General features: G+C 37.7%; 2 protein-coding genes across 11 annotated transcripts in view; both read right to left on the bottom strand.

The window, feature by feature from the left end:
* The window catches only part of LOC6507263 (protein cappuccino), a 32089-nt gene extending 16721 nt beyond the window's left edge, over positions 1 to 15368 (bottom strand). For 2 of the 6 annotated variants that reach the window (XM_014905122.3, XM_032455319.2), the window contains exons 1-3: positions 15141 to 15368; positions 4795 to 5233; positions 784 to 1170 (exon numbers count right to left, since the gene is read on the bottom strand). In XM_014905122.3, the coding sequence (XP_014760608.2) occupies positions 784 to 1170; positions 4795 to 5233; positions 15141 to 15368 (1054 nt within the window). Of the gene's footprint in view, positions 1 to 783; positions 1326 to 1379; positions 1479 to 4794; positions 5234 to 15140 lie in introns of those variants that run through there. The other 4 variants (XM_014905125.3, XM_001965303.4, XM_032455322.2 and 1 more) reach the window with 2 other exon arrangements.
* Positions 15369 to 15481: 113 nt separating this feature from the next.
* LOC6507231 (hemicentin-2) overlaps positions 15482 to 27946 on the bottom strand; it is a 95666-nt gene continuing 83201 nt past the window's right edge. For all 5 annotated transcript variants that reach the window (XM_032455316.2, XM_032455317.2, XM_044716351.1 and 2 more), the window contains 2 exons: positions 27288 to 27653; positions 15482 to 18170 (listed from right to left, as the gene is read on the bottom strand). In XM_032455316.2, the coding sequence (XP_032311207.1) occupies positions 18142 to 18170; positions 27288 to 27653 (395 nt within the window). In that variant the 3' untranslated portion in view covers positions 15482 to 18141. The remainder of the gene's footprint in view (positions 18171 to 27287; positions 27654 to 27946) is intronic.

Here is a 27946-nt window from a genome sequence, read left to right as displayed (position 1 = left end):
TCTTTCACAATCACCTTAATTCTTATTTGTAATTTATATTTTTATTTTTGAAACTTGGAACGATCTGCGCGGAAGCGAGTTCAGTTACTAACAACTGGTTTGCCGAAGGGGGACTTGGGTCTGGTCTGGTCTGGTCTGGCTGTCGGGGCCCCAACAGTGCGGAAAGACCCGCTGGAAAGCCGCACCACCACGGAGAGGGAGCACTACATTGAGAGAAATTGAGAGAGAATGAGAGAAAAGTGAACGCCACGGGAGAATAATGTGGATATAGTTTTATGAGTCTTAAGCTCGAATTACATGGAACGAAAGCAGAGCAGAACAACAGAGAGGCATGGGGATCACTCCAAAGGGTCGAAGTCATGATACCCTAAGTCATTCAGAAGAGACTATATTTATATTCATGGCGGTTGAATAATATTCAAGTCAAAAATTTTATTTTGGTATTATATATTTTAATGCTAGAAAATAATATAAGAAATGGAAAGTGTCAGAATTAGAAATTGAATATGTATTTTACAAAGGTTCTTTAATGTATTATACATTTTAAACTCAAAAGATTTCTTAAAATGGAAAGAAAAATAGTACATTGTTTAGTAGGTAAAAAAATGCAATTATTAGAATAGATACAGAGGGAGAGCCCTTTCTGGCATACATATTTCTTTGAAAACTAACATACCCTATAATGTTAATACTCATAAAAAAAGAATTGCAGCGACCACGACGCAGTAGACATAGAAAATCGCATGTGGTTTTTATACTTTTGGTGACTAAGTCAGAGCTTACCCGCCACAGTATTGGTTGCATCGGTTGCCATTTTTTCAGATGTTGCTGCAAAGAGCTTTTCAATAAACGCACAGTGATCATCGGTTTGGGGGTTATCCTCCCCGATTTTGTTAGATCTTTTCTTGGGTTTCGGTGGGGGCTTTGGTGGGGGTTGGGGTGCAATGCGTCTCTTTCGAGGTTGCTTGGTGGTCGGTGGGGGTTCCGGCAACGACTGGTGTTGCTCCTGAATGGACAGAATCCCCAAGGACTCGGTCTCTAACGCATTGTCCTGATCGTCTTTGGATTCAATGGTCAGGTGACAGAGTTGGCTAAAACTACAACGATCCTCCCGTTCCAATTCCCGTTGCAAGGACTTCAGCTTTTTCAAACGCGGCGGCTTGGCGGGGGCTTTGAAAAAAATTAATTTGTGTTGCATACTTTTGTACCGCAGCATTGCTATATATTTTGACTATATATTTCTATATATCTGAGCTATTGTAGTTGCCTTGAAGTTGTTTTCCCGGATGGTGACATTTTTTCTATTTCATTTGTACATATATGTCCTGAACTTAATAGATTAAAAGTCTGACAAACTCTTGAAATGTTTAATATCCTACCATTGTGTACATGGCTATTGTCTTGAGATCTCAACGTTTATACTCGCATTTTATTGTAATTTTTTGTACATTTTTGTAGGACAATTTTTGTAGGAAAAATCGAAAAATGACAGTTGCAATAAATGCTACTGCGAAACTCAATTTTAAGCCGTTTTAAATAGTGGATTTAATTGTGGAAACAATAACAAATTTAATTCCCCTAAGGGCCTATAAAATATTCTATTTCGGGGGATTTTATTGAATTTATTAATAGAAAAAGAAACCAGTTTAAATCAATTTTAATGTAGGTCTTTAATTCCATGAAGATTGCTCCCAAAAGTATGCAACATAATTTGGACTAGATTGTAAATATTAGTATTCACGCTCTCAATTATTCCAAACATCATAACAAATTGAAAACATCATTAAACAATTGTTAAAACTACACTAATTTTAAACAGACACACAAAAATATATATAGGAAGGCAAAAAAGGATCTCCATGCATGAGAGCGACAGAGAGGAGCTTAGAGAGATAGGAAGAGACAGCGGGCTATATAGATGAGTGAGTTTTGAACTTTACATGGAAATGTACAAGCAAAACTATTAAAACTAATTGCCATAAATATTAGCGGCCAGCCACGTGCCATGCCAGAAACTTTTTCGCATTACAGTGTATGTGTGTTGGCATATTAGTGGTGTGGGTGTGGGTGTGTGTGCGTGGGTGTGGGTGCTTAATTGAGCACGTTGCCCTGACTCCGCCAAAGGCTGCAGTTCCAAAAATCCAAAAAAAAAAAAATAAAAAATCGGTAAGCCGACTTCCACAGTTATGCCTGGAGGTGCCACCCACCCACATCCTCCCAACAGCCCCTTTGGGGTTTTCGATCCAAATCATGGCTCTACCAGTGCCAGAGGGTATTTGTGATTATTCGATTTCAGTTGCAAGAGGTTGTGTTAAAACCTGTGTTAAAAGTGGGAAAAAGTAACTCTTTAAGCAAACTAGAGGGGCAGAATTTAAGTTCATTTCATAAAAGAAGTACTGGCAAGTCGAGCATGTCCTTCCCTGAGCCTTATGCGATTTACTGGGGATCTCTGGCCACCCTATATGACACCCTTCGTTTTCCTTTAGGCGCTGATTCTTGGCCCCCATGAATTATGAATTTATGCATTGAAAAAGGCCCCAAAAACAGCTGCGTGTGTGTGAGTAAATGAATTGCGAGGAGTGCCGGGAGGAAGAGGGAGTCGGGACAGTCGGGAGCTATCATCTCTCATCGCTGAAAGGGAATTTTTGATATGAAGCCCACCCACAACCTCTCCCTCTACCCGTTTTTCCCTCCGGACCGGCACGTTTAGGATTTTTCGTTGATTTGATTTTAGGCTTTGCCTCGCTGCAATGGCGAAAAAGCTTCTTGCACTTCATAGGGGCAGAGGTTAGGGACTGGGAGGGGTGATTCTTTGGAGCCATCAAACCATTGGGTATGATGAAGCATCTCTTTTTCGCTTCTGAATTGCTTTTTGATATGCGCCTCAGCCTTGAACGCGTTTTTCGCGTTTTTGTAAGCAACCAGCGAGCAAAAAACTAAAGCTACGTTCTGTGAAAAATGCTTGGCTTTTAGAGAAATTATGATCCTTGAAATAGCAAATAGTAATAAACTTTATAGTCTTATACATTAAACTTTTACCAACCATTACTTAAGCCAACAATCACATTACTTAACCATTCTTATAAATTAAACAATCATATTTGGAAAATTTAAAAGCAAATAGATCAATCAACTTCATTCTGGCTTCATGGTATCCCATCACTGCCATTTATCCTCCTGCCATTCAAAATTCAAAACTATTTCCAGCGCTAACAAGAGCATTAAGAGTTCACTTTCGCGGATTGTAACCCTTTTCCACTCCCATCACCCATCATATTTATTCAGTTTGAGTGATTTTTTTAACGCTTGTTTTTCTTTTCAACCATTTTTTCTTTTCAACCATTTTTTCTTTTTTTTGAGGCATGAGTATTGAGGAAAAGTCAGACGCCTGCAGCTTTTGAACTCGACGCGTTTTTCTTATGGCTGTTAATAGACAGTCGTGAGTTTTGAAGTGGGTCGCATTCTGATGCTTCTGTGTTTCTTCGCCCAGTTTTTGGGTTCTGTTTTTTATACGTATATATATTTTTCCCAGTTTTTTTTTTTGTTCGTCCTGTTTTCAGTTTCCCAGTTGCTGAGTTATGACTGCGAACGTGCTCGCTTTTGAGCTTCTGTTTTTTGGTGTGTGTGTCTCGGTCTGTCTGTGTTCAGCTTAATATTTTTAAAGTGGGCGTCTTAAAGATTTCACATGAATAACTAAAATCTATAAATTTTTGATTTCACTTTGGCAAAAAAAAGACAGGAGAGTAAAAAATATTATTTTTCCAAGGCAAAATGCCAATAAGTTACAAGCAGTAAAAAAAACGGCTAGGGCTTCGATGAGGGATGATGATATATGTATATTGAGGGTCGAGGGGTTCTAGGGTGGGATTTTGCAACAGACGAAGGTGCCACAACAATAACAACAGTATCGCAACAACAACAACAATAGTCAAGTAAGCTCAAAATTTCAGAAGAGTCAAGCGGTTGGGGTAAAAAAAGGGGGAGCGCACTGAGCGTAGAAAATTTCATAAAAAACTTCAATGAAAAGTTTATATTTTTTGTTCGCTTCTGTGGGGTTTTTTTTTGTCCATTGTTGTAAAAGTTGCCCGAAAAATTCTTATTTAAACTCCGCTTTAATTGCAATAAAGTCAAGTTGAAGAGAGTTTGATGTACAGTGTCTCAAAATAATTTTAAATCAAGTACTAAATATCAGTTAAAATTAAACAAAAACTATAATTTTTTATCAGTCTCATCAAGTTTATTAAAAACTAAGTAGCTTTAAATATTGTTTATTGCTTTGATTTTAATAGTTTTGAAACCCACTGTAGTCTCAAGTTGCAGAGTTCAGTATTAAAACAAAAGTCCCCAAAAACAAAAAACTACAAAAAAAGTGAAAATCCGAAGGAACAAAAAAGTTGGAATATTGAAAAATGCAAGGGTCAAGCAAGGATGTTGGGAGGAGTTTTTGATAAAAAAAAAAAAATAGAAAAACGAACTAACAAACTGAATTTGATGCATACCAGCAATGTCTGAAAAAATAACAACAATAAGCAAAGTAAGTTCCCCAACAAGGAATCAACAATATAAATAACAACTAAAAGATACACCGAGAAGAAAGTTTCCACAAAGAGGGTATTCTTATAGCTTAAATATAACAAATATTTTTGGTAAAGAAATAAACTTATATACCCTTGAAGTTACATTTAAAGAAAATATCTAATACATTTAAAAACTAAAAACTTCAAGGATATATACAGAAAATGTGCATTTAAATTCTTTTTGTGCATTTCTAGGGCATCTTGGGGATTAACTTACGAAAATCTATTTGTTCGGCGCCGTTATCCAATTGTCCCTGCTCCGCTTCCGTTTCCACTTCCGTTTCCGCTGTGGTCCAGTCCCCGCTTCCATCCCTGCTCACCAGACTGCCCTCCGATTGGGTTTTCGGTTTTGGTGAGGCCAGGAATGCCTCGCGAATCCTTTTCTGTCCCACAAAACGGCTCAGGACGCGCACTCGACTGCTTCGACGTTCAATCAGGGCCACGCCCACACCACCCATGTCGCCCACTTCCCGGGCTATGCCGCCGCTGCTGCTGCTGCCGAGCCCCATCCGCACTAGACTGCCGCCACCTGGCGGTGACTTTTCATCGCTGTTTGCCGCTCGATTTTGTGAGTTTCCCATGTTGATGCAACTTTTGCTCCTTTTGGTCCTCGGTTTGTTGTTGTTGTCTCTGGTGGCAGTGGCAGCGCTGCGGTACTGAAAAATAAGTTTACAAAAATCAATTAAAAAACTTTTCAATCAGTCGCATTGTTTGCATGGGGTTTTAAAAAAAATGTTTCTCAGGTATTTATTCTGAAAATACTCTTCAAAATTGTTTGGTGATGGATTTAAAAAATTAAATAGATTATTTTCAGATTTAAAATAAAGATTTCATTGAATTAAGATGATTTTTATAAAAATTCTAACCAATAATTGATGAGTAATTCGGTTTTGTGAAAATTTTAATTCTATTTACATTTCATTAGAAATATTATATTTAATTTTATGAACATCTTTCAGGGAGTTTCAATTTCATTTTGGAATTATATCCTAGTTTTTTATCCTTCTCGAAGGCTAAACAACTTTTTTATTGAAAAATAGTTTCGGAAATATGAAATGAATTAGTTGTCAGAGGCACCTGAAGGGAAATAAGTCTGACTTGGGAATCAAACAGTAGATGGGAGAAGACTGGGTGGTTTGACAAAAAGTTGCTACCATAGTCATTCGATTTCTAAAGGCAAGTTTGTATACTGGGGATGGGTTAAGGTGGTAGTGGCAATTATTCTGGGGCTTATTCCTTTGCTGGCACGTCAATAGCCAATTGCTCAAGGCCGATGGCCATGTAGTTTCAACTGAATTTTCATCCTGAAATCGTTGTTGTTCCTAGCTTCTGCTCTTCACTGCTTTAGACTTTCTGTTGAAACTGTAACTTTTACTTTTTGTCAAAACTTTTGCGGAAAATTTCCAAAGCTTAATGATCATTCGAGGGAGATTTAGGGATATTCCAGCAATCAAAAATAAATAAATAAGGTTCGAGAGCTCATCCTTTGTTGGACGTCTGTTAGGTGGGTTTGGTTGTGAAATTTCTACAAAAGTTTTCAAGGTTTTAAAGTTTGGAATATGGAAAAATAATGGAAGTAAAATTTATACCTTTCATGTACTATAAATCCACCCAACTTCCAAGACTTTGGTTCACTATCTTATACGATAAAAATTGTCATATCAATCAAGTTCAATGACATCATAAAAATTTTAATCTATTATTTTTTTCGGCCTATTTAAGAGAACAAGTAACACGGAACTGTAAGAGCTCACGGCTCTCTCATAAATCACAATAAAAACAAATTAGAAATTTTTTATTGGCCGAGGACAGGGACCACCTTGTTTTTATTAGGCCTCGAAAAATGGTCGGCTAATTGAAATAATGAAGGAGGACGGCGACGGGCCCCGGGGAGAGGTGTTAAAAATTGTTGGCCAAAATTAATTGGTGGCAATAAATTGCTGACTGTTGTCCGCCCACGTGACTCATTTCGTTGTACTTCAGGACTTAAAAACAAAAAAAAACAAAAAACTCACCCCTCATTTTAGAGGATATCAGGCCGGAAAAGAAATTTTGGACACCTTTAAAAGTGAAGGTCCCTTAATTATTTTAAAAATATGATTAAAGTTTATATTTTTGTGGTATTAAAATTATTTTTTTTTTCTGAGAATGTTTGAAATTACATTATTAGAAACCGAAACGTAGGTGTAGAGTTTAAGAATCTGAAATCTGACTTTAAATACTATGTGTCCTTCATCAGTATTCAATTATAAAGAAAAGGAAACATGAAGGGTCCCTACGTGAGTTGGTTTTTCTTTTCTAGGGGGGGGCGTTTGGCAAAGGAAACCACGCGAAACACATTTTCTTAATTGTGTCAAAAGCGCAATTTTGTGCAATTTGTGTGAAGGAAAGTGAAAGCAAAGCACAAAACACTTGTGTTTATAAACGCAAGCCGAAAGCTTACGCATCTGAAACAAATCTGCCCACAAACACACACACATACCCACCTGACTGTTGAAAGAGAAAGAGAGGTGTGGAGGCGGAGAGCTGCCTCTCTTTCTTCCGGTGCAATTTGTTGGACAAATCTGGTGTTGCTTTCTCCACTGCCCTCCAAACACCTCACGGAAAAAAGAAAATCGGGCGCGGCTGGCCCTCAGCTCACTAATAATACATATACATATGTTTTGATTGTGTTTTCGGTTGATTTTTTTGCACCCTTTACGCTTTATTTTTTCTTCGTGCTAATGCCCGAGGTTCGTGAGTTCTCCTATTTCCGCACTTTGGTTTCACTTCACTGCCTTAATGGCCAGAATTTCGCTGATTAGTTCTGGGATCTGGCAATTTCCGCTTCCGTTTAGCATTTCTGGCACTTGGCTTGCACATGGCCGACACCCAACAAAATATTTGTTAGCACTTTTGTGATTTAATTGCAAAGTGCAGGAAAAGCTGGAAAAACTGCAACTGCAGCTGTCAGATGAAGTGTCACAACAAAGCGCCCGAATGCCCGCAAGAGAGCCGACAGGACTAACGAGGAGAGAGCCGAGCGCCAACAGCTGACTCACAGTCCTAGGGCAACAAAATGGGAGAGCGGCACTCGCCGAAGCAACAGCGGGAAAAATCGATGGCACACTAACTGTGAATCCGACGAATCCATGGCAGAGAGCGGTTATAGAGTTCGCGAAATTCGGAGAGCAGCTTGTGTCAGATAACAGCTGAGAGCGTTTGTTATGACTTTCAATATTTTTTATTTTTTTAAAGGGTTGCTAAGGCTAACACATGCCCTGTAAAATACATTTTACATTTTTTAGATTTATTAAAATTTTTTAATATTTGTCTATGGTGCGTATACGTGATTTATAAAGGTAAAGAAAACATTTTTTCGAATAGTTTTTATTGCAAATTATTATTAATACTTTTTATAAAGAACTTTTAATTATAAAGATAGTATAAAAAGTAAAACAAATATTTAATCAGACTTTTAATCGCCTTTTACTTGCAGTTGCGGATTATTTTTAGCAAACTGTAAAAAGCCTGATAACAGTTTAGAATTTTTTATATAGATTGGATTTTAATGTTTTTATTTTTGTGGAAGAAATGATAAGGTTTTCAGTTATGTACCTGGAGAGAAATGTTTTAAACAAAATTTCATTCAGGAAGATTTTCATCAGGAAGACTACTAGGCGTATACTTAATGTGCATCTCATATTCAAGAGATCTTAGTTTTTTTTTATGAAAGTTAAGAAGAAAAAGAGGAAAATTGAACTATTATTCAGAATTTTCTTTATTCAGCTAGTCCTCGTTAGTTGAGAAACTCGTTTATAGATTCCAATACCGATCCGAAACCCTAATTGTAGCTCACATCTTGGTCTGGCAAATCGAATCGAGCGCCTCATTAGCATCGACCATCGGGGGACTTAATGTTGGGGTTACGATACCGGGCAGTCGCCATGACTCATTGTCCAGGAACAATCAACAAACATACAGACCAACACACACTGATATAAATACGCATACACAGTTGTACGCCACACAAATACAAATGGAGCAGGTCCCCGGGCAATTGCAATTGTGATTTTATGAGCTTTTCCGGGCTAACTTCTGTGGGGGGTTTTGAGCATCAATGGCTCGGCTGTGGTTTATGTGCAATTTTACACAGAGAATATTTTTTTAAAAGTAGAATTAATATTTAAGGATTTTTTCACAAAAAGAATATACTCAATATTTTAAAAGTAATTATGGTATTAGTATAAAATATCATCCTTATGTAATACTCATGAATTATTGTTATTATAGTATTTAAAAATACACATTTAATACGTACAATAATGTATAGTTAATAGACAAAAACTTATGTTTTTATATATTTTTTTCAGTGTATAAGCGCTTATGAAGCTCACCTCTCTTTTTATTTTATTTTATTATTCGTGTACTCTCCTCTTAACCTTTGGGGCAGTGCGAATAAAAATCGGACTTTCGAACATTAAGTATTTGAATAAAAATAAAATTTCGCTAATTTGCTTGAATGAATGATTAAAAGGGGGGCTTTCAGTCTTTCAAATGTAAAAATAGGTGAAAGAATTCCCTCTTAAACGGTGATTTTAATGAATAAATTTTAAGATAGGTGGAAGAATTCCCCCTTAAACTATGATGCAATAAATTAATACTTTATTTTTATATTCGAACGTACGATGTTTGTTTTAACTGTTGTGGCCGGAGTTGGTCAGCTTTATAGAGCTTGTCTTATGTTTACTCAATGGATTTAAAAAAGTTTTTATAATTGGCAGTTTAATGTGGTGTTAACGAATAAGAAATACACTTTATAATTTTTATTAAAATATTATTAAACTTATAGACTACCTAAAATTCGTTATTAGTCGATTCGTGTGTTAGTTTCCATAATCATTTTCCAAACACAGATTCTTTCAGTAAAAAGATATATTTTTGTTTTTATTTTTATATTAAATCTTACATTACAAATAAAGAAAGTGATATTTTGTACTAGGATTAAGAAAAAAAAATAGTTTCTATACGATTTATAATGCCCACTGTTTGTGAGGGTATTTAAATCGTATTACTTTTTATCTTGGCTTTTTTTATGGGGTTTTATTTTTGTTTTCGCTGGGGCGTTAATTTTTTCGGACTTTTCGCACATTTCTTATTGTGCCCCAAACATCCCCCACCCATCCAACATTTTTTTGTGGGTCATCATGTGAGGGTGTGAGTGTGTGTGGTGTGTGTGATTGAGCGATTGTTGTTGCTGCTACAATTGCTGTTTGAAAATGGTTGTTGTTGCTGCTGCTGCTCAGCTGATAAGCCGTTTATTGCTGCCTGCTACACAACTCGGATAAGAAGGAGACTTATGAACGGACAGACGGACAAACGGACAAGCGGACAGCAGGACGGGCGGACGTAAGTAGCCGTGGGTCCGAGAATCCGATTAGATTTATGCATTTCGTAACTCATTAGCCGACTCAGATGAGATTTGTGCGACTAACGAAGGGAAACGGAACTGGAGAAAAGCGTTTTTAATTAGCTCATGAAAGATTTCCCAATTTAATTGGACTTAATGCATGTGGGGGAAATCCAGAGAAAAGTTTTCCATCTCAAAATGTTGCAGTTCGGGCTTTGGCTTTGGGACTGGGTTGGATTTTAATTAATTTTACACGACATCTCGGCGAGAGAGTGCATGCTGAGGCCTTGGGAATGCATTTTGACACATTGTTTGACAAATTGCCAGACGCTGGGGACACAACCAACTCACACACACTCCGAACAAAAGACACACTTGGCAGGAAAAGGACGCAAAAAGAGATATAGAAGGCTTGCAGGTAACAGAATCATCAAAGCTAAACTTGACGGCAAACTTGTGTCGTTGACGCACAAGTTTAATGCCAAAAGGCAACGTAAGGCTGCCAACGAAGCCAGGATAAATTGAGTCATTTTGGGGCGTAGTGGGAGGGGGAAAAAACATTTATCCTAAAGATAGAAATCAGAAAATTCATAAAACAATCAAATATAGGTCCTCACTTATCCTTATCAAAAAATTCATTTTTAAATGTTATTCTATAGTTTTTTAGGAAACCCCCTTTATGGTAAGCCCCTGTTAGCCACACGCAGGTGCATTGACAACAACAATGTTGCACTAACTGCTCTTTTTGGCATCGCGCAAAATGTCGCCCGCAACATGGCGTATGAGCAACGTCTGAGCGCAGCACAAATAGCAACAATAGCAACTTGGAGAAACACAAACAACAAGAACAATCATCATCTGGCCGGAGCATCCAATACGCTCCAGGGGCAGCTAAAACGGTCCCACCATCCTACCACCACCCACCCATCCAGCCATCTCCCTTTAAGCCCCACTAACCCCCTTCGATCCGACGACAAAGTCAGTTATGGTCAATAAAAAGCAATGCGATCTGGGCCAAGCGACAATGAGAAAGCGATTTGGATTAAGCACTGAAAGAAATATAATATATGATAAGGGATAAAAAAAGGACTTCCATTAGGAACTTCTAACTTTAATAACTTTAATAATAACTAACTTTAATAATAAAAAATACCTGCTATTTTCTATAAAAAAAATTATAATTATAGCTTTGTTTATTTTTTTTCAAGTGTATTCAATTGGGATCATGTTGGAAGAAGCGACGCAGCCTGAAAAAGCGGACAACAGATGGCGCCAGTGGCAGTTGCCCTGGAGATGATAGCGTGAAATTGCACGGAATTGGCCAACGGGAGGTAAAAACTGGACCTGGTGCAGTGTGGGCGTGGCACAGCCCCAACGAAAGCCTAATGAAAGGAGCACACGTTACGTGCAGCTGGGATTTGTGGCAAAAAAGCATCGGGGAGAAGGAAAATTGGAACAGGTCATGCTCACGTATTGGATGGAAAAGCAGTTTGTCATTAGAGTTCATGGCATAATTTTGTCTATAAGATACTTTTAACGTCATTAAAACAAGCCCACATCAACATTAACCAAGATCCAACGGCTAACCCCGGGCACTACAAAATGGACTACCAAAATCCCAATTGCGTGTGTCCCGAAAAATCACTAGAAATTTGACCGCAATTTTGCAGAGACCCCTCCGAACACATATTTTCGCACACGTTTGTGGAGAGTACGTCCAAACTAACCGACAAAAAAATATTCACGTGTTGCGACAAAATGAAAATTATTTTAAATTATAGCTCTTCCCAGGCCTAACGAACCCCACCATCCACCACAACCACATGTTAGCCCAAATATACCAGAGACAGGTTACCAAAATGTAGCCACGTGTAACCAAAAACACATTTTCAACATTTTCTAAATAAAAGTGGAACTAATATTTTGCATTGGGTTTAATTTTGGTTTGAAGAATAGTTCCAAAAAATATTAAAAAATAGCTTATGAATAGTATACTTTTTAGACCAAGGCCCAAGACCTTATTAAACCACTAGCAGTCTATTTTAAATACAGACTGGTATAGTTCTTTTTATCCCCTCGTAATGACACGCCCACACTCCCACAAACACGCCTCCACAAAAGCACACCCATACAGACACACCCACATACCCATACATGGAAAAAGAGACAGATCGATCCATTCGTATTGGACACCGTTTGCAGTGCTGCAACTTTAATTGCTTTGGTGGTTTGTGCCAAATTAGATTCTGCGGTTTTGTCGCGTCGCCATTCCGGTAATCGAGGGTGTACTGTACAGAGGGGCGGTGGGTGCTGGTAGCTGGATGGTGGGTGGTGCGTGGGTGGTGTCTTGGCCATCACCTTTTCTCCAAACTCAATCGAATTGGAGCTAAGAGCTGACGCCGACCATGCACATGGCATCTGACTCTGACGCTGACGCAGACGCCCATCAATTAAACTTGTCAATGAGAATGCGATGCAAAAGCAGCAGAGCCAGCGACAAGAATCCGGGGAATAAGAATTAATGGTTAGGGGGTGAATAGCTATCGGGGTTTTAAGCCATTTTGCACTGAAAGCTCTTCAAAGAGTTAACTACATATCACTCAATTCATTGGTTTTCAAATTAGGAATGCAGTCAAGGACATGTGTAACTTAAAATTGCAGGTAACATGAATACTAAATTATTTAAAATTATTTGACCAAGATTGTTTGCTTTATAGTAAGTACAATATACATAAACTTTAAACTTTAATATTCCTAGCATACCACTTCTTGGTAAAACTGAATATTTCCAAAATATCCTCTCCAAGCTAACACATTTAAGCATGGCCTGAAGCTCAAAAACAACAACCAAATTCTTTTCAATGCAATCAACATGGTCCCAAGGATAAGTAGCTCTACATATTCCCTGCAAATGTAATGCTAACAATTTTTTTGGCAATTTTTTTTTTTACTTAGAATCTGTGTAGAAAAATTTAATGCAAATGCGGGTGAACAACGAATCTTTTTCTCTCTATATCCCAATTTCCATTCGTGATGGCCGCGGGCCATTGACATGACTCTATAGTCTTGGTCCTGTTTTTATCCTGGTGGCTTGTCCTGTCGTTATGGACTCTGGTCTGTGGTCCTATCTACTATCTCAACAATTGTACGCACCAAGAAATTGATTTATTTTTGTTTACGCCAAAACAGCAAAAAGTTTACCACAATTTCAGCTCCTCTCCTTAGAAATGCTGGGGGCTAAGTTTTTGTTGGTTTATTCTTCTGTTTATTGTATACAGGAAAAAATTGGATATTTAAAGAAAACATGATAAACTTTTAATTGAAATATTAAGCTTTAATTCACACTAGTTTTGTTAGAAATAATTTTGGTTATTTTATTTCTAATATTTTCATTATTCAAATAAATATATATTATCTTTCAGTGTATTGTTTCGTTAGCTGTTTCTTGTGAAGAGTCCGGCTAATCCTAATGCTCTCTAATTACATTGGCCAGCAAGTCAACAGAGTCAAGGCCAAGTTTCTTCTCTGTCTATTTGAGTTAGCCATGTTCGCTGTCTACTTTCCAGCCCGCTTATCATTTTTTAGTCCTGGCTTATAGACACTCCTAATTATTGGCCCTCTGGCCAAGCCAAGAACTCAAGTATGGGGCCATTGAACTACGAGTCTTTACGACTTTTTTGTTTCTTGAGGCCTGTTTATGAGGGTGCCACGACACCTGACGACATCAATTAGGCTACCAGGTAGCTGCTACCCGGAATGGTAAACGGGGCTAAGGAGTTCCCACCTTCTGACCGACAAACGTCAAGACGGGTACCACTTTTCTTTAGTTGTGAGAAATCTTGGGGTGTTTCTGCGTTTCTGAGTGGTTGAGAATTTTTTTATTTTCAAGAGGGGTTTTCCTGTAGCTAGAGTTTAATTATGGTAGCTGAGAAAATTCTTACAGCTCGCCCGAGCAGAAGTGCAATAATGTGGAAGAACTATGTATTTTGAAGTGTTTCAAACTTAAAAGGCTTTTCTTTCTATAAAAAATATAATTATTACTTTCATAAAAGTAGTATATTTACCCCAAGAGATTTATACATTTTTTAGAAACTCTAATACCTATTTTTAGTTTTTAAGACTTTAGCTTCTTGAGTTCCTGTCTTAGAGAGATATATATCTTAGATATTTCCCTACAATTTTTTTAAAATGTTCCTAGTTATAGTTAATGCGTTTCCCCCACACACTCTTAGTCCCATCTAGAGTGATATGGCTAACAAGCATTTATATTTATTTTTCTATATCCAGAACAATTTTTCTGTTCCTGCGACGTGAAAATTTATGAAGGGCACTCCAAATGGCCTACGAGCCGGCTTACAATTCCCTCAGCCCTCCCGGCCCCCCACCCACTGCCTTGGGGCTAAAGCTGCACAGTACTTAAGGGTGGAGGAGGAAGGTGAGGTGGTGTGGCAGGTGGTGTGGCAAAAAAGAAGCCTCAGACGAGGCGAGCAAAATGGCGAGCAATAAAAATAATTGCAAATTTCGAAATTTAAGTGAAGGCATGAGGCACGTTTAAAGTGTCGCCTGGCAGCTCCACACCCTGCCCCTAAATTTCCACACCGACGTGGCACGGTGTTACCCCCCTTCTGCACAAACAATGGCCAAAAAAACAAAAAAAAATTGAGGCAAATGCTCAGCGCAGTGTAAAATCTGCGAATCGCGGTTTTCTTTTTTTCGCCATTGTACGGGTATGTGTGCGGGTGAGTGTGTTTGTATTTTACAATCTGTTTCGCAACTCACGTAAAATATAAGGTAATTTGTGGAAATTTGATGTTTATCGTAAATTGTTTTTTATTTGCACAATGTCACCATTTTGCGGTTTGCCAGCAGCGCACACTTGCAGACTGGCACGCATACATGCATGTGGAAACACTGGTGGTCAGAGTTGCCAGGCAGCTCTTCGCTTCAGGAAAAAAAATGTCAAAAAAGGGAAAATTGAAAAGGGAAAATATACTGAAGGTTACTTTTTAATGGTAGCTCAAAAAAACCTATAAGAATCTGTTAAAATTTATATTTTTGAGTCCTATCTTTCCTAGAAAAGTGAAAGCTTTTTTGTTAGGGTATTTTCATCTTAATTGTGCCTCCAAAAAAAGGAGGTGCTTGAAAAAAACAATTGCAAACATTTTTCAATTTACCTGCATGGCCGACACGCTCCTTCGCCTTTTTTTATTCATTCCTCCGGTTGCCATTGTTGCTGTTTCTTCTGCACTAGTGGGACATTTATTTTTTGCAGTTGTTTTTAAACTGGGTATTGGCAGTATAGTTGCAACACGATCGCTGTAGTGCAATATCGCCAGAAATATGAGAACAGTTATGAAAATGGAGACCACTGGATAGTATTCAACTATCCTGTCTGATAACATTTTGACGGAAAAAATTTGACAAAAAGCAAAACGAAACAACACGAATTTTGTCAGGAAAGTTAGTGGCTACTCAATGAAAGACACAATGGTAATGTAATTTGTCATTTTATTCATTTTATAATTATCGTATATTTTGTTTTACATTGTATAATAATATATCGTATAGCGTTACCATCTAGATGTTACATTTAAAATTAGCTTTTTCGGTTTTGCAATAAAAAGTTCAGTGAAATGTTTCCAACGCCTGGCGTTTAAGAACAGTTTTCTAATAGTTTACATTTAGTTTGAAGTGGAAATTATAAAACAGACGTATTTTTTTAGAAACGGACCATTAAACATAGTTAAAGACTTAGACTTACAAATATCGACTAGGTTATTTTGATCTTGTTTGGTTTTGGGTTAAATATACTTTTTTTGGCTTAATCTTAAATAGGTTTTTGAGAAATTATTCGAGTCGATGGGAGTAAAACCAACAACCACACGAATAACTTGCCAAAATCCCAGCTTATCAATTATAATTAATTATCATTCTTTAAATATATTTAATCTTGAATTCAACATAGATGTTCTATTCTCTTTGGTTTACTCTGTTTTGAAGTATTTACAAGTTGCTTAATCATAATTTTTCCATTTAAATGGTTTCTATTGCTATTGGGAAAGTTAAAATTTAAGTTAATTTGTTGAAGTAAATTTCTAAGCTAAACATGTTGCGCAAACATCTCGAAAAATACTTCCGCTGAAATTCACTTCTAAGCTTTTATATTCCCGCTGGCCTTTGTTTGCCAAACATCAAAATAAATGCCTCAATTACGTGGATTTATTACTTGAATATTTCATAACATAGTTGAAAAATTATTGGATTAAAGATATTTCCAGCTTCATGGGTTCTCCTGTTGTGCAACAAAATGTTTTGCATTTTTTAGCTTTATTTCAATACTTTATCACCGATTGCAAGTGGGCTCTATTGTATAGAGTTCGGGTTTCAAATTGAAAACAAAGAAAAAACATGTGTAGAACAAAATGCCACAATAATTTCTTTTATGGCTACATGCTGAAAGAACTAAAGAAATTTATATCCATTTTCATTGAAGTTTTGAAGCATGAAAATAAATAAATATTTTACACTGAAGTCTGGGGGAAGTCTCTTTAATATTCGGTTGATTCTTTTGGTAATTACTCTTCATGAATGATTGAAAAGACAAATAAAATTGTAAAATATGCTTTGTTTAAGTTCTTTTTAGCCGCTTTTGTGGAGCTTACTTTATTTTGGCTAACACACTCAATTTTGAATACCCCGCAGCTACAAAATGAAATTAAATTGCATTTTGCGTTTGTTGATTATTCCGTTTTTCCAGCTATTATAATTTTATTCAAAGATTTCGTCTTTTTACGCTAAAAGATATTTTTGCTATTTTATTTTTCATATTTTGCGGTTTTGTTTGTCTATTTATAAATATATATTTGTATATTTTAAGTTGCAAGTCTATATGTGTAATGGGTAAATGCAACTCCCTTGGACTTTTGACTGGCAGCATCAGTTTAAAGTTGGTTGCAACAATTTCAATTTAATAACTCCATCGAGTGGGTTGTGTGGGTGGGCTGTCGGGGGCAAGAGTCTACTATTTACAAAATGCACACTAAATAAATTGATATTGTGTGCACTGATTTTGTGTGGAAACTGTGAACTGTGAACTGAATAGAGCTCCGCTGCAACGCTGAGGGCTTTGTGCGATGTCAAATTAATTTGCAAATTTACACAATCTAATTTTAGGTCACCGAGGGACACTGGCTCACCGATTGTTAATTTGTAATTACAATTTTTGCATTATTATAAGCATCGACAATGCGAACAATTGAAATTAGCAGCGCAATTAGTCGATCCGAGAAAACAAATATTCGTTTCAATTTAATGCCCCAACGGAGACAAAAGCTAATGAGGAGTCGAAAAGTTCTACACCTCAGCCCTCCTCAGCCTTCATTGTTTTTAGCCCTTTTTCGATTCGATTCATGTCGATGGGTTTATTTTTATTGGCCATGGCCATGCCATCCATGGTCCTCTCGAAAAGCAATTAAACGAACATTTTGTCTCTTTTATTTGATTTAAATCAACAGAATTTTGCATATTTTGCAAACAGCACTAAAAAAGGCATAGAAAACCTCAAAAGGTGGCTTTTGTGTTTGGTTGTTGGTTTAACAATGATTTGACCAGAATATTATGGCCGTGTTTTTACAGTTTGTCGCCATGGACCTCAATATTTTTGGCCATTGGTGGTCGGTCTGGCCATGGTGGCCGTGGCATAAAGTGCCGAATAAATTATTATTTAAATTTAAATTAAATATTGGCTGCTAAAAAAGATTAAAATAGGAAATGAAGTGGTGTAGTTTTTGGCATTTGATGACTGTTTGCTGGTTTGACTTTTCAATTTACTAAAATTGTAAAGAGTTGTGTTTTTAAAAAAACGAAAACCAGTGGCTTTTATAAAAATGTTATTTTTAGTAAACTTTTAGGAATAGTTCTTAATTGTATTTATATGCTTTTTGTAGACTTTTCACATTTACAGCGATTTGGGGATTTCTTTTTTTGGTCGAAATAGGTAAATTTCCACTTAATTAGGTTTTCATGTTTGCTTTGTTAGCCATTTTTACGCCACTTAAACATTTAAAAATTCTATTTTTTATGCTTGTGTGTTTATTACTCGTTCTTTTTTTGTTGTAGACTTACTTAAATGCTAATGTCAAAATGTATGTCGGTTTCTCTTAACGGCCAATTAGTTTAATTTGCCAAATCCTGTATTATATCCGCTGCAACGAGAGAGACAAAAATCGATTTGCGTTTAGTGCGATTTAAGCTCATTAATAAATAACGATAAAATATGCAATTTAAATTAATTAATGCTGGTGTGTGGAGAATATCCCACTAAGCTATTAATTTGTGTACACAAAATATGCATGCGAGTTGTTTTATATTTTATATTTATTTTTTATTGAGGAACGGGGTCAGACAAATGCTAGTCGCCTGCCTGGCTTTCAATGCATTTATATTTTATGCATTTATTTATAAAAAAATACACACTCTCGCCCCAAATGCATTTGCATTCAATCAGCATAATGCGACTCTGAATGGGCTGTATCATTTTGTATATCCATATATATATATATATTTTTATCTAAATTCTATCGGCATTATATTCGCTGAATTCCAATATCTCTGCATATATGTGTGGTGGGTGAACTAAGCTCCATTCGACTGCCAAAACACTTCACATGCTCTAAGGTGCGATCTGGCCCTCCCTATCTGGCTGCTATCCGCGGACTCTTTCGACCCACTTGTCACCTCACTCCTTTCTCGCTGATTTGAGGCGACACTTTATGCACTTTGACTTGCCTCTGACAATTGCAACTTTTGCATAAATACATTTTCCGCATTTTCCACACTCCCCCACACACAATCACACTCAGTCGCTTTTCAAGTCAAGTGTTTGTGGAAATTCTCGCTAGCTCGTCTAGCACAATAAAATACTTTTGGATACAAAATACGTTTCTGATGAATTTCAATGTGCGTCGCGAATATTTATCTGTGGAAAAGCCACAGGAGTTTTGTTTGCTATTTTCGGGTAAAATGCATTTCCCGATCAGCTTTACCCTGGCAACTGATTTTTCCTGGTCCTGCTTTCCTTTTCCTGCTATATTTTTCTTTTTTTTTCCCCCAGCTGCCAAAAAAGAATTTTCTTTCACAAAATGTGACACGGTCGTTTGAGCTTTATGTTGGTCGCTTGTTGTTATGTTTCATTACCTAATAAACATTTTATGAGTGGCGGGGCCTGTTGGTCAAAACCAGAAAGACAGACAACCGCGCAAATTGGTAAATTGTTTGAAAAGATGCATTACACGCAGCTCACAATGGAGCAGAGTCAATGGCCATCAGGTACCCCATTTTCCATTTACCCGCCATCCACCCACTCAGGCCACTCCGGCCGTTTTCCTGCTTTCATCTCCGCTTGGCCTTTATAGTAACCCATTTTGGCCAGGCCGTAATTAACAAGCTGCAAAACGGCTCCAATGGTCTGGCAATGAGTTCTCCGGCATTTTTTTTCCTCAATTTCCACCTTTTTTTGAAGTGGTTTGAGGGAACAAAGAGTTGATTAGCTATCGAGCATGTGTTGCTTATTGCTTCTTTAATTATTGAAATGGTTTGCGAATAAATTATTGAAAGGATTTTATTTTTATGTTTTTAGAAGGTGGAATATTTGGTAAACTATAGCAGTTATATCTCAAATTTATTTATGCTTTTATTTTGACTATTTCTGAACATTTATTTCTCAAATATTAAAGTAACTTGCTAAGTAATGTTCTTATTATTTCTGGAAGCAACATATTATCTGAAATTATTTTATGTTTCAGAGTATCCGTACGTCTTTCTAAAACAATTAGGTTAATGTCCAATATAAACTCTGTTAATGTTGACCCCCTTGTATCCTTTGCCAGAGTCCTGAATTCTGTTGGCTCATAAAACAAGCTTGTCTGCAATAAGGTGCGTTGCTCTGGCAGGATGCTGCCTGTAGTGTACCTGGCCACTTCCCACTTCCCACCTCCCACTCCCAGCTCATTTCCAGTGCCTCCTACCGACCCGAACCCTCCTTGCTGAGCGCCCGTGTCGCCCTCTGCCTTTTGGCTCGCTCTTGTATTTATGCCTATGAATATTTCATTTAATTGAAGCGCATTCATTACCAACCGCACCCCAAACAGCAACAACAACAACAACATCTGCCGTCCACCCACATCCCGTAATGCTATCTCTTTTGGCATCATCCCCCCATCTCTTTCGCTTTTTCATCACCTCACCGCCGCACTTTTGGCGTTGTAATTAAAATAAATTTATTACGTAAAATGTTTTGCCAAAAAATTTGTCGAAAGTTGTGGCCTGGCCCCATGGCGTAATAAATAATGTTGAAGTTGTATGGGGAATGTAGGTAAAGTAACACACATAAATATACATATATGTGTGTATATGGGGGTGTTTTCATATCTGTGCGAATGTATGTTTAATGATCTGTGTACTGGTCGGGTTGTTGCTTTTGTTCTACGGAAATTGATGCGGTTAATATGCTTCCAATTGTTAATTTTTGTATCGCTTCGTTTGCATTTCGAAAAGCCGCAGGAATAAAATAAAAACAAAAATAATCAAACGCAATTATAGAGGCGAGATGAAACCGAAAACAAAAAGCTAAATCTAATCAACAGGAAAAACAAACCGACCCAGCCAGAAACCAACAAATTTTATGGATAACCAAAAATTTATGATTATCCCTCTGATTGGGAAAACCGATGTTACTCAATGTTGCAAGTATTGATTGGCCCTCGGCAGTGGCTTTTTTTTGTTTTAATAAATTATCAATGAACTCTTTAGTTATTCCATTAAATAGTAGCGATGCACTTGGAGAGCATTTCGCAATCAACTTCCACCTGAACATAGAAATTGAATCAGTCAGACATCGTTTAAATTTTTGGCCGAATTTCTGGCCAAACATCGACACCAGAAGCCGAGGGAAAATGATACCAAGAACAGCACTAATTGAAATCCAAGCCAAACGCAAACTGCGAATGCTTCTGCTTCGGAGTGCACTGCGATGCAATTCGATATGGCGAATAGAGTGAAACACTTGAAATAAAAATATTTGGAATTGCGTAACGCGTTTCGTGATTTGTATTGTTTGGCATTGGACTCTAAGCTCGGTACGGCGGATTGTTTGGACTGACGGATAGAGGACCAAGGATAGTGCCAGATCCTGTTGTAGATCCCGCAAATCGGCAATTGGATTGCGCAAATCGAGAAACTCGCAAACTGGAAAGCATTGCATACTTTGCAGCGTAATTTCTGGCATTGAAACAACAGCGAAATACTTTTCTTTTTCGTTGTTGTTTGATTCCTTCTATTGTTGTTTCTCAACGGTCATCAAAGTCAAAACGAGATGGCTGTATAAAAGGCAGACAGAGTGGGAGTGGCTTGAGAGGGTTAACAAAAGTCTGCCCCTTTTATTGCTTTAAACTGGCCCTCGAGTTCCACTTGCAGTTCAAGCCAAGTCCTCGCCAAAAAGTGGTAGCAGCACAATAGAAGAACCAAAAAAAAAAAAAAGACAACAAAACAAAACAAAGAAGTAACTGTCAGGATCTCGGTCTCGTCTTCATCAGAAATCCTTGGCTGACACTATGGCTAGCCCCTTTTACCTTTTTGTATCCCCTCGCCGATTGTCGTTGCGTTTTTTTTGTGGCCTTTTGCTAAAAGGGTATTTACATTTGGTTTCATATTTGCTGAATGGAAATGAAAGGATTTTGGGAGTCTTAGAAATGTATTTGACAGGTCAAGAATAGTCACTTCCCACCACTGTTAAGAGTCTTAAATTGTTACAAACTTATTGAGAGAAATAAAAGAATAGTAACTACTTTAAAATTATTATTTTTTTCTCATCAATGATCATTAAGAGTATTTGTGGCTTCGTTTTTGTGTCAACTTTTCGATGGCCATCATCTTGAGTTGGCATATTTTGTTAGCTTCTTTCGTTTTCGGTTCCGCTTTGTTCCTTTGTGGCCAAAAATGCGGCACACGCCACTACTGCAGATGCGGGGATTTTGGCCACGTTGCAAGGGGCGACGGAGAAGCAGTAGACCAAGAGGAAGTGAAGTCTTTGGCCATGGCTTTTGTTTTAATTGAAATGTTTTTGCTTCTACATTCGCTGCAGCCACTGCAGCTGCTTCTGCTTCTCCTCCCTAAGCCGATTAGAACCAGTTCATAATGTATACGGCTAAATTTGAAAGCTGGCCAGGACCACCCCACCCAGCACTCCCCCAGTCTTTCACCACTTGCGGAAAACAATTGTTTGGGTCCACCCTGTGGAGAGACCGCAATCACCGCAGTCTCTCTACGCTTTTGTCTGTCTATCTAATTGAAGGAACATTTAGTAGAAATGAACCGGCATATGGGGCGTATGCGCAACGTGGCGTGTGTTTTATGCATAACAAAACAAAAATCACGCATACGCCCCGTGTTCCAGTGTGTGTGAGTGGGATAGTGCTTACTAAAAAACCGCAGGATCCAAATGAAAGCAAATTCCAAACCCTACTAGAAGGCATCAAGCAGCAATCGCATTTCTTTTTATGCATTCTATGTTGCATGTTGCGGCCGACAATGGGGAGAATCATTCAATTTCTGGTCCATTGGGGCGCATGCGGTTTGGGGGTTGGCGGAAAAATCTATTATCCTTTCAGGGAAAAGTTCTATAATCATAAATGTGGAATATCTTCTGTCTTTTTACAAAAATAATAGCAAAATAAAATTAAACGATACAGGCTGCAACGAGTATGATTGAGTATGATAAAATCATCTTTAACAAAAACAGATCAAATCAAATCACATCATATGTCACAACATTTCAAATCGATTCAAGTACAAGTCAACTTTAAATCAGTTGATGTGATTTGTATCGTATAGTTTAGCTCGGTTTGAATCAAATCGCTTCAAAAAAATCGTCAGGTATAATTGACTGACTTTGATACAAAATGATTGTTGAAGTAGGCTACGATCCAGGCAGATGATTTAAATCATTGAGGTATACTCGAGTAAAAATGTATGATTGAAACCAGAGACTTGTAGTAATGTTTATTTTAATTTTTTTAATATACAAATAGAATAGACAGAATTTCAGCTTCTCTATCAACTAAGGGGACAGGGATTCAGCGAAATAATGACGTTTCATATTATCATAATATTTCTTCACAATGCTTCACAATAAAATGCATGAAGGGGTCAAAAATCACCAAAATGCTGATAACGTAATAAATAGGCAGACCCTAGCCTTGAGGCTCCCATAAACCATAGTCCAGATCTGTCATACGACCTTTCACCCTCAGTTTCCGCAGTACACCCAAGAAAAAATTGATCAAATTGGAGGATCAAGTGAAGGAGACATCTCCGACCCTATAAAGTATATATATTCTTAATCAGGATTACCTCCTGAGTCAATATAGGAATTTCCGTTTGCCGTCTGGCAGCCTGTTTCTACGCAAACTAGTTTCTCAGTTTTAAAGCTATCGTCTTCAAACTTTGCACTCATGCTTCTTTCGGAATCGGTCAACTATATCCTATAGCTGCCATATAACTGATTGATCGAAAATGCAATAACTTTGTTGATTTTTAAGTTAGAACGATGGGACACTCTATAGAATCTGGCAAAATAATCCGATCTGCCCAATTTCATAAGGATCGGCCGACTATATCCTTTAGCTATCATATAACTGATTGATCGGATAATATAATAGATAATAATAATAGATAATATAATAGATACATATAATGAAATAATAACACAAAAAAATCATTTTTAAAATATATGTGTGCGTTTTAATAACAAGACATTATAAATCATTTCTTTGAATGGAATTTAAAAAAATGATGCTGTCAACACCGCCTGGCGCAATTCTGTTACGTTTCTCTGTAACTATATTCCCTGCTAATGAGAATGATCTTTCTGCTGCTGCACTGCTTGCTGGTATAGAGTGAACTTGAAGCGCAACTTTGTACAAGTTGGGAAATATTTTTTTATTGTTTTCCCACCACTCCAATAAATTAAAATTATGCGACATATCAATTAATTCTCTTGAATATCGAAGTACCTCTTCATAGGAAGTTTCTATCTTTTTACGAGTTGTCTTCTCCAATAAGTCTTGAAAAAAAAAAAGCATCACTTGAGGAACTGGGCTGAGGATCGACAACATTGTCAAATTCGTTGAATATTATATTAAATGAATCAAATGAAACTGTGGATGAAGGACTTCCCACTCCGTTAAGGTTCGTTTGAACTGAGTTTGATCCGATTAATGATACAACAAAATTAATAATTTCAATTGTATCCGAAGGTTGTAAATTATTAGCTGGTGGGTACAAAAAAAAAGCTACTCTATGGTAAATTGATAAATTTTCCATCCAAATGTTTTCAACATTTTTTACCAAGTATTTTTTTAAGCTTTCTATGTTCTCAGCTTCATCATCATTTGGGCGTAAAATTTGTTTTAATTTTGTAATAGACGGTATTACATAGCAAAGTGACGGGGATTGTGTTTCTTGCAGCTTTTTAAAAACAATTTCAATGTTTTCGCAAAGATCTACCAAGGACTTGACAGTGGTCAAATTAATCTTAAGCAGTCTGTTCGACTCATTTTTCGCTGCCAAAATTTGGTTAATATCAGCCCAATTTTCCAAAATAGATTTTACCATTCTATAGTTAGAGTTCCACCTTGTCTGGCAGTGGCTTTTTAAGGTGGTTTTCAATAAATGTTGCATGTTTGCTTTTTTAAAAAATTTTGTCAGTTTTCTGCATGCTTCTAAATTTTCGGATAGATCCACAGCTTCCGAAAATGACTTTTCTAGTGCATTAGACAACAGGTGGCTGCTACAATTAATTCTTGTATTATTTTCGAGAGCCTTTATAATATTTGCCCCTCGATCGGTTACAAATTTGATGCGCTCTATGTTGTCGACCCCGAACTGGTCGAAAACCGATTTAAGTTTTGTGTACACATTTTGGCTTGTGGTTTTTTGGAAATCCATTGACTTCATACCAATGACAACATCATGGAATTTTTGGTTGTAAATGTAATGGAAGGTAACTCCCAAAAAATTTCGTTGGACGTAGTTGTCAGTCCACAAGTCAATAGTCGCGGATGCTCCTCCACTGCGCACAACTTCTTCAATTTCCTCTGAAAGCTCCTTTTTTTTCTCGTGTGCTGCCTTCGTTACATTTCGTGACACTGTTGTTTGGTCGGGAATAAGATCGTCCACATCAATATTCTCCCCGTATCTCGCTCCAATCTGTATTAAGAATTTAACCATCTTCTTAAACCCTCCTCCTTTGACTACAGTTAATGGCCGACAGTCTTCTGCCACCCAATTTGCACAGATTTTTGTGGCCAAAGTCTTATCTTCAGCTGATATTTGTGCAAAAGTTACTGTTTTTTTTTAAATTCTTGCAGCACTTATGCCTGTGCAAATTAGATGTTTGCCCGTTTTTGTACTTAAGCACAGCTGCACAGGTACGGCAAAAAACAAATCCTGGCACAATTTCGTCTGCTTCATTTACTATTTCGGATAATATGTTCCACAGGGAACTACGTCCTTTTCGTTGGCCACTGAGGGTATAAGCTCCGCTCGCAATTTTTCTTTCAATTATTTCGTTAGTTTCTTCCATTTTTATTAGAGAATACTATTTGAAAGTAATGAGTGACAAGTAGTGATGGCACAAATTTTTATATGGTACAAAAAAATCGATTATTTTGTTTCAATTAAAGATTTGGTAGTCTCGAAACATGGTTTTAAATTAATTGATTAATAATGAAATAAGGTGGAATTAAAAATCAGCCCAACATACTGGCGACATTTTCAAACGCGCATAGCTATAAGTCAGGTTGCTCCACACCGAGAAAGATTATGTTACAAAGCCAATTGTTTAATATTTATTTATTATTTTATTATCCTCTTGACCAAATTTTGATTACCCTATTTATGGCGTTGCTTTTAACCAAATTTCCACGTAACCTTATAAATATATTAAGCCTCATATAGGCTCCAGATACAGCCTCAAAAGGCTCCAGATTAAAGCTCATTAAGCTCAGCAGGCGAATCAGAATCAATCATATGTGTATGATTTTACATCATTTTCGGGTATTGCTTTGCTTCTGAACAAATCAAAACAAATCATTCCCAATTGATGCGATAGTGATTCAAAATTGTTCCAAATCATTGACACGAAGCATTCGGATCGCTCTGTTCACATGAATCAAATTTTAAAATCAATCAGAGTAACCTATCATTACTCGAGTATGAACAAAAAAAATGTGATTCGTGCAGTTCTCTGGATACAGCTATAAATAGAGAAGACTGAAATACCCGCCTGTGGAAAAAATAAATAAGAGCTTGAAGAAAAATATTTGTTGTCCCTTTAAAAACAAACTCCTCCCACACTTTTCTGTTTTCCAGCTTTATTTTTGTTTATTTTATTTACTTATGGATATTTTTTTGTGTTTTATTTTCAGTGCGGGGTGTTCGGTTACCATTCAGCGATTCAGTTCACTTACAGCTGGCAGCGTTGTTTGATTTTGATTTCGTAAAATATTTTTAGCTCTTGCATTTTAGATTTTTAATAGTGCCAGCTCGCTTGCTCGCTATCCCCATACCTCTCCTACTTGCTTCGGCTATATTTGTTATTTTTTTTGCCGTTTTCAGGAGCGATACATGTCGCTGCAAGCGATTTGTTGTTTTCAAGGAGCAGAACGAGAGGGAGAAGGATTTGTTCCCAAGGAAGCTGGGACTGGGAAACTGAAGCCTAGAGCTGACTATTTTATGTGCATTTATCTCGGTGTGCTGCTGCATCCTGGCGCTGCATAAAAGGATATACAGATGCAAATTTTATACCGAAACGTATGTATGTAGATGGGATAAGGGGTATACGGAACAAGGGTTATCCACTTGCGGAGAAAGGATGTTGTGCAGCGAGGCTGGGAGGGCCGGGTGGATGGGCGCCTGCCATTGTCCCGAAAGTGGGGAAATTCTATTTTATTTATCCGAACAGCTCCGGCCCTGGCTAGGAGCCTCGGCACAAACTCTTAGCCAAACATTTCCCAACACTTAAGTGCATAATCAATCAAACTGATTTCTCAGTCGCCTCAACCGATTCGGATTCGGATTTTCTGGCAATGGATTTGTGTGGATGTCGATTAGATTTGTGGATGGATTATTTTTCCCATGGGGATTTTTCCATTCTTGGCCGAGCTTCTTGCCAGAACTCGCCAAGACATGATGAAATTTCTGCCTTCGGAATGCCTAAGCAATGATTTTGGAAATCTTTCCAATTAATAAAAATAATAACTTACCCATTTGCTGCTGTGGCTTCGGCTGCTGACCCAGGTCCTTTCTCTGCGGCGGTAGAGGTGGCTGCTTGCCGGCGGACTTCCTCAGGGTTCCGTACCGCTGGGCAGCTTGCAACATTTCGTGGGGCGCCAAGGGCTGCGCTGGGGCAGGCCCGCCGGCGACGAAGCTCTGCTGGCTGAGGGAACTGGTCACCGTCTGGATGTGCGGCGAGTAGCCGCTGTAGTCCACCAAGCCGCTGAACGCCGACGGCGGCCGTTCCACGTAGATCTGCTGCGACTGGCCGGCGGCCAATTGGAGGCGCCACAAGGCCTCCTGCGACATGTCCCTGGCGTTGCTGTAGTTGTTCTCATTGGAATTGTTGCTCGACCCTGCAAATTGCCACACACATTGGTTTTTGTTTATTTTCGGTCTTAATTAAAGGCTCGCTAAGTCTAAATAGGCTGAGAGAGAAAGAGTTGTGCGAAGAAGGGTGCCAAGTGCTTCAGGTGCTTTGAAGTGAAGTGCGAAAAAAACTTGAAAGTCATGGTGGATAATTAGAAACAAATACACAAACTAACATGAACATAAGTGCCAGTATTACCCAGTCATATCCATCAGGCAGCTGTCCAGGAACAGCTCACGTGTGTGGGAACAATGCAACCCGTGTCATTTATTTTTAATA

This window comes from Drosophila ananassae, chromosome 3R, assembly GCF_017639315.1.
Source record: "Drosophila ananassae strain 14024-0371.13 chromosome 3R, ASM1763931v2, whole genome shotgun sequence".
Lineage (NCBI taxonomy): Eukaryota > Metazoa > Arthropoda > Insecta > Diptera > Drosophilidae > Drosophila > Drosophila ananassae.
Note: the sequence above shows the minus strand (reverse complement) of the source record. Positions and strands in the feature narration are given on the sequence as shown.